Below are 7,441 nucleotides of genomic sequence, written 5' to 3' on the forward strand. Positions count from 1 at the left end.
AGGCCTGGGTGGAGCAACCCCAGATCCAGCACCTGGCCCATATGAGGTGCTGCTGAGCTGGGGTATTGTAATAATAATTCCAGTCATCTGCATCCCAGCCCCCCCTCCCCTGCACTCACTGCCTTTCTAAGGACTGAAGACAGCAGCTGGCAGTGGGAGGTGGTTTCTTTAAATACGAGAAGAGGACAAAAGGAAACTGGAACAGGGCGGTGGTTGTGGCTAAACTCACTGCCCCCTCCCCACCTGGGGGAGGGCTGGGGGATAGCGCTGCATGGCCGCTTCCCTCTTCTTTGCAGGACACAGCTCTCATACTCAGAGGCCGGGGTTGGGGATACTGGTTTGTGCTAGAACTTCACCCTCTAGATACTCCCTGCCTGTGCAGTGAGTTGCTGGACAAGGCGGAAGTAGGCTCAGAGAGATCTGGAGCTCCTGTGCACCTTTCCAGGGCGATATTCGGTATTTCCCAGAAGATTCCCGCGGCCCCACTGACAGCTTTGAAGGCCCGGCAGCACACCCGCTTCATGGCTGTGGGCACTCGGGTCTCCCTACCCTGAGCTCTGCTTCACCTGCTCACACAGGCAGCCAGGGCTCCACTCCCGTCCTCCATCCCAGGGGCCCACGGCTCTGGGGTCTACGTGGTCCCCTCATGAGCCCAGGAACCAGAGTACCCTCTATTCTCCAGGCAGTTTATGGTGAGGACTCTGGCTGAGCTCAAGGGAGGGGACCGACATGCTGGCCACTGCCCGCCCCCCAGATGGCAGTGGAGAAGGGGAGGGGCATGATGGTAGTCAGGAGGTGGCCAAGCCAGAGATAGACCATGGTGTCCACGGCCATGGGGGCGTGGCCAAGGAGCAGGACCGAGGCGAACAGACTTGGGGAGGCTGGTGGTGGTGCAGGAAGAAAAGAGGCTGTAAGGCTGGGTTCAGGGCCTGCTACCGAGCCTGATGACTGTGCCCCTTGGCCCTTCCATCCCTCGTACTTTTGAGCACCTCGGGGCTCCTCAAGCTCCACTCTGTCCCTGCTGCTTCCCCAAGCAGTGGCCCCTCCTTTCCTCTGGCTGCCCTCAGCCATCCTGGGAGATGCTAGCGAGAGCTGCTCCCTTCTCTGAACCCCAGGTTCCCTGAACCCAGCTTCTCCCCACCAGCAATGACTTCGCTATGTGCTGCTGTCTGCTCCCATATCTGTCCCCTCCCTAGACTGTAGGCCACTGGCCACAGGGGTGGTACCAGCTCATTAAGTAGCCCCCAGTGATAGCCAGGGAACCACACTGGTGTGGGCTTGGGGACAGAGGGAAGGACAGCCACTGGGCCAAGCAAAGGAGCCTGGGGAAACACACCTGCCATGGACCCTGGCGTGGCCTGGCTCACCAGTGGCCACTCTGCGAACAGGAGGGGCCCATGGGAATGACAGCTGCCACGAATGTATCAGGGTGCTCGCTGCCAGAGGTGCTGCCACGCTGCAGGCCTTCAAGGGCTGGGCCCGGCCCAGGCCCATCCTGTGACTTCCCACCTGTACTGGGGAGCTGGCTGCCGGCACCCCACATCTACAGGCAGAAGAGGGGCCCAGTGGCAACAAGAGAGGCTGGCAGGGTGTTGGCAGCCGCACACTGTCCCATGCTTCTTGGCAGCCCAGAGAGGCAGGTGCCCTCCGTCCCCACTCTGCAGATAAGGAAGCCGAGGCAGTGTGATTCCGAGGAGCAAGGCGTCCAGAGCCAGATCCCTGGACCTTGGGACCACGCTCCTGGCCACCATTCTGCCACCCGGCTACAGGTGGTGCCCACCACACTTGCTGGCACCCACTTGCCAGATTAGAGAACAGATGCCAGCAGGCGGTTCATCAGCCGCAGCTATTCTAGGCCTGGCGCCGCCTCTGTACCTCCCATGCCGCCCCCACCCCGAACTCCTTCTATTGCCATCTGTGCAACACCGGGTGTGGCCCAGACTCCGCCAGAGCAGGCCTGGGCTCAGGGAGCCGTCCAGCCAGGGCCTGGGGGCAGTTTAGCCCTTGAGCCACCTGGCCTGGGGACACTGCCGGTGTGACTTTGTCATGAGGTGCTCTTCAGGGGTGGCTGGCCTGAGGGCTCCCCAGCCTGAGTTCCAGGTGTGCCATCTGAGGTGCCCAGTGTGCCCTCACCTGAGACTGGGACTGGGGCCAAGCCAAAGAGCTTACATGCCCCAGAAGGTGCCTATCCCATGTCCTTCTCTGCTCTGCCAGCACCCGAGCTGCTTTCCCGACAAAATCTTGAGCTTCATGCGAAGGCTCCCGGCCTCCACCAGCCGGGGGACCCTGCTCAGAGGCTGCGCCTGGGCCCTCCTCCCAGAAAGCCCTGTCCTCCCTCTAGACACCCAGTGGGAACAGCTGGGCCACAGTGGTTCTCTGAGGCTGACTGCCCTCTCGGAGGCCGGGGCCCGGGGCTCCCCACCTGTTGGTACCCAGCTCTTGGGCCCTGTGATGCCACAGCAATTCTGCTCAGCCTGGTTAATTGTGTGGGGCGGTGCAAACCCCTTTCCAGGGGCTTGGTTGGGGCAGCCCCACAGTGGTGGTGAGGGGGCTTCCAGCAGCCTCGCAGTCCTTCACTGGAAACATCTTCCCCATCTCAAGAGGCTGGAGTTCAAGGTCAATTTTTGCTACTTTTAATTGTAAAAACCAAGACATTTATATAAATAAGACCGCTGTGTAAAATAGGATTCACCCTTCTACTAAAACCCTTCTCCCCACACTCAAAAAGAATCTAGAAAACCCGGCAGAGATACGAAGTACAAATCAGCATGCGGTCCCTGATGATAAGCCACTGGCAGGCCAGGTTCCCTGCTGAAGCGGCCCACGGCGAGAGCCCTCCTGGCCAGTGTCTCACCGGAGCTCAGTGACAGCGTGAGCACGCGCGGGTCACTGCCCGCGCCCCAGTGCCTGGCTCCCAATTGTGCGTGTGCACTTGGTCTCGGGCAGTCGAGGCTACTAGAGGTTCATGCACCTGGGCAGGAGAGGACAGGGTGGGGAGGGCTTGGGCCTCCTGCCAAACCCGGGCTGCGGAGCCACAGGTTTGTGAGGCATGGGGTTTGCTTGCTTGGCCCATGACCAAGCTGGGGAAAGACTTTGGGGGTGGTCACTGTCCCCAGAGACAAGGAGAAGCCGCCTGTGTCCCTTGAGACTAGAGGCTCCTTCTTGGGGCCACTTCCACATGGCCACTAGCAACAAGAACAGTGGCATTTCTTAGCAGTACTGGGGTCAGAAGGGCAGTGGGGCTCTCGGGATGCTAAATGACAACAGCCCTGGAGAAGGTGGGACTGGCATGTCCTTCTGGGAAAAATCCCAGCTCCCTGGCTCCTATACCCTGTCACACGTCCCCGCCCCACCCTTACAGAGACACTGCCTCTGCCCTGTCCACCACTGGGGATTCAGAGGGAGATGGCTGGGAGCCTGGGGGGAGGTGTCCACAGATTCACACACTGGGCATGGCTCAGGAAATGGGCACACAAGGACGAAAGAAAAGACCCCAAACTCTCCTTGGAAAGGCTGGGCCCTGTGTAGGGCCGCCCGCTCCCTGGAACAGAGGCAGGAACAGCCCTGCGGGGGTCGGACGGTCAGGAGCACTTCCAGACGCACACAGCCAGGGTGCCCCCGAAGTACAGGTACAGGAGGTTCTTCACCTCGTGCGTGATCTCAAAGCCAAAGCCTTCGCCGATCACCACGTGCCATGAGGAGCCGAACTTCTTGTCCATCGTCTCCTTGATCATCTTGGCGGCGCTCTGCAAGGGAAGAGCCACTTGTCAGAGGACAGTGAGGGCCCTGAGGCCCTTCCTCCTGGGAAGGGGAAGCCCAGCACAGGGCTCCCAGCAAGAGAGCCCCGTTTCTGCTGCTCTGCTCAGAACCTTCAGGGAGGATTTCCATGTGGGCCCCCTCCTGCCAGGCTGGTGCACAGTGACAGGAAGTGAGACTTTAGCTCCCCAGGCTGCCTGTCCTCAGGGCCACAGGAAGTGGTGAGCGTGGGATATGACCACACTCTGGAGCGTGGGGCTGCCATCATCCCGGCAAGGTACCAGGTGAGAGGCTTCTGCCCCACAGGGTTGGTGGGCTCCAGGGACAGGTGGACTGCTTGACCCAGGCGTGGTCACAGCCCACTGCCTCCCAAGCTCCCCAGCATGAAGAGGAGGCCTGGGGCGGGCCAGGGCTCAGACATCCAATGTGTACCCACCACTGTGTCACCTACCGCGTACTTAGCCCTCTTTGTCTCATAAAGAAATCCTTGAGACTAGCCCAGCAAGGAGGTGTTATTACCATCCTTGGGGCAGAGAGCAGGACCTTGGGCATGAGATGAGAAACGGCTGAGGCAGAGAAGCTGGAGTAGGGTCTAAACTTGGGCCTGGTGGCCCAAAGCCTGGGCTCTCATTGGCCAGGGCTGTGGTCACTGCTTTTTTTCTCACTACCACCAGGCTGACGGGTGACATTGGGAGTCGAGGCCTACAGCCCCGTAGCAGTGCCTGGCATGGTGCTCTCTGGATGGATGTGCAGATGAATGCCTGGGGAACGCACCCTGGGAAGGAGCCCTGGTGGTGACCCACCTGTGGGGCTGGGGACAGTGGTGAAGAGACCCTGTTGGCCTCCTTCCCTCTGTCACCATCAGCTGCCTCTCTGTGACGATTCCAGCTCAGCTCTGGCCTAGCCCCAGTAGGGCACTGGCTACAGGCGTCTGGGGCTACTCTGTTCACCCCCAGGCCCGAGGGCCACCTAGCCCTGATGAGTACCTCATTGTTGTTGGAGAATTTCTCACAGGCTGTGACACACAGCTCCATGGTTTCCACTCGCATCTCCTCTGGCATGTCCGAGTGCTAGAGACAAGGTAGGGGGACAAACAGAGAGCGGCTTAGCCCAGGAGCTGCCTTCCTACCTGGCCTCAGGGTTCCGTGCTTAAGACACGGACACCAGATAGCTCCCCAGCACAGGACGAAGGCATGTGGGATGGAACTGACACCTGGGGCCCTCTGCAAGGGCCCACGTTACAGGCAGTGGACACAGCAGGAAAGGTGGCCGGATGGCAAGGCACGTGCCTAGGGGAGTGGCTGCTCGTGAGGGCTCCTGGTTTCTCCTGTCTCACCAGTGGCTTCTTTTCAATGTCCGGATTCTCCTCCTCCTCCTCCCGTGCTCAGCTCTACCCTCTTCCTTCTCCAGCCATGGTCCTCTGGGTCTCGTCCCTTTCCACACACCTACGTCTTCTCCACGGGACAGACTGGTTCCTACATTTCCATCCCTAGCTCTGAGCTTTTCCTTGGGCTCTGGACTCCCACATCCAACTTCCCACTTGACAACCTCACTTAGATGTCGAAAAAACAATGTGATTTCCCCCCAGACGTACTCTTCCTACGTCTTCCTTTTCTTAGAACCTGACACCCTCTTTTCTTCCCATTGTTTAGGGAAGAACAAACTCCAGGCCTGTGCACAGTGAGCCACCGCCTCTGCTGTGCAGGCTGGCCCTGACTGCCTGACCACTGAGTCCCCCTGCGGATCTGCAGCAGTATCTCCTGTGTCCTCACTGCCACTCTTGTACCCAAGCCCAGCTCTGTCTCTGGTCCAAGTGCCCTCTGGGATCCGGCGCTGCTCTCACGGCCCACACACCTGCTCTAGTTTTCTTTGTGGCACTTGTGGCCTGCAACTGTGTTCTTCAAACATCCTTGCGTGTGGGCCAGGCTGTCACCTGCCTGGTTTGCCACTCTCCCCACAGGGTCTAGGACTGTGCTCTCCACAGGGCGGGTGGACAAAATACGTGGTGGATGAATGAATGGATGAGAGAATGCATCACTGTCGCCTCCCTGATGCTCAGATGAGTCAGCAGGACCCTTCCCTTTCCCCACTGCCATCCCACAGGGCATGTGGCTCCCTCCCCGGGGCTTACCCTGACCAGTGGGAAGGTCTGCAGGCGCTTATAGTCAGCCTCATCTTTCTTCCCTTCTGTCTCTCCCATGATCCTTCCCCTGGGACTGGAGGGGCGGGAGGGCTCTCAGGGGGTGCTGGGCCAGGCAGCTGAGATGCCCAGAGTCAGGAAGCGGGCCTGCCAACTCGGTGGGAGCAGAAAGTGTCTTTCCCCAGGGGGTGCTGCAGAAAACAGGAAAACCGGGAGGAAAGAGTTGGCTCTCGAAGCACACAGCACAAATTAGAAATGTCTCAGTGACAATCTGACACCTCCCCGTCTTAACTCCTCCACATCCCTTCCCAAATGGCCAGCGAGTCTGCAGACGGAGTGAGTCAATGCGCGATGCTAGAAGAACACACTGTCATTGTCAGGGCAGATGCTGACTGCGAGCCAGGCCCGGGACGGAGCTGTGAGCTGGTGATGAGCAAATGCCCACGACAGGCTGGCCTTCCCGCTCGCGTCGTGACGAGGAAGTTACATGCTCGCGTGACCAGAGACGATCGGAGATTACTGCCAAGTGAGGGGCCACTTGGCGGGACCTGACGTGCAGGCCACTGGGAAGGGCGCTGCTCTGTGCCCCCCTCGCACACCAGGCTCCCTGGCTGTCCCCTCAGGCGACCAGATCTCCAGTTCTCACCGGTGACAGGGCTATTCTGAGAACACAGAAGAGGGTTGTGAAAAGTGCCAGGCATTGGGTATTCTACCTGATGAGGGTGGTGCCCTCACTCTGGTATCCCAGGGAATCAAATGAGACCATGTGCGGCTCTAACAGGAAAGTGATAGCACCTTAATATAAAACTAAAAAAAAAAGACAAAAATCTGTGTGGTGGTATAGGCCTGTAATGCCAGCACTTGGGAGGCTGAGGCAGGAGGATAGCTATAAGTTCAAAGTCAGCCTGGGCTGCAGAATGAGTTCAGAGGTGGCTTGAACTACACAGTGAGACCTTGTTTCCAAAAACAAACAACCCTTAAAAAGGTCAACTTTATATGTACAGGAGCCTTGCCCCGGCAGACCTAGTTATCTAATAACAGACAGGGCTTTCCCTAACGAGGGGGGCTAGATCCCAAGTGATTGGAGCACTGCTGGAAGTCTGGGTGTCTCTTTCTCTTTTTCTTTTTCTCTTTTTTTCTAGTTTTGCAGGGGATCAGTCTCCAAGGCCCTCTTCCCACTGAGCCACAGCTCTAGTCTTTTCTGTTTTTTACTTTGAGACGGAATCTTGATCAGCTACCCCAGCAGGATTCAAAACTGTGATCCTTGTGTCTCAACCTCTCTCAGTGCTGGGCTTGTATCTGTGAGCCACTGTGCTGGGCCTGGCTGTCTCGCTGGGATCCTACAATTCAATATATCATATAACTCTTTTTATCCCAGAAAAAGCACATGCATATAAATCACTGTACTGGTAATTGTTTAAAAAAATCTACAACAAACAAATACAGTTAGACAATGTTATTCTACTGTTATTCTGAACTGCAAGGTGCCAGGCAGTAAGAACAGGTATGTTCCCTCCACACATACATATGTAGTATGTAATATAT

General features: G+C 57.8%; 1 protein-coding gene across 1 annotated transcript in view; it reads right to left on the reverse strand.

Annotated features, from left to right (window-relative positions):
• Window positions 1-2,619: 2,619 nt before the first annotated feature.
• The window catches only part of Dnal4 (dynein axonemal light chain 4), a 10,791-nt gene continuing 5,969 nt past the window's right edge, over window positions 2,620-7,441 (reverse strand). The window contains exons 2-4 of the mRNA XM_004634625.2: window positions 5,888-6,087; window positions 4,743-4,826; window positions 2,620-3,746 (exon numbers count right to left, since the gene is read on the reverse strand). Coding sequence (XP_004634682.1) covers window positions 3,582-3,746; window positions 4,743-4,826; window positions 5,888-5,956 — 318 coding nt within the window. The 5' untranslated portion in view covers window positions 5,957-6,087 and the 3' untranslated portion in view covers window positions 2,620-3,581. The remainder of the gene's footprint in view (window positions 3,747-4,742; window positions 4,827-5,887; window positions 6,088-7,441) is intronic.

The sequence above is a fragment of the Octodon degus genome, unplaced genomic scaffold (genome assembly GCF_000260255.1).
Source record: "Octodon degus isolate 3935 unplaced genomic scaffold, OctDeg1.0 scaffold00064, whole genome shotgun sequence".
NCBI classification, from domain to species: domain Eukaryota; kingdom Metazoa; phylum Chordata; class Mammalia; order Rodentia; family Octodontidae; genus Octodon; species Octodon degus.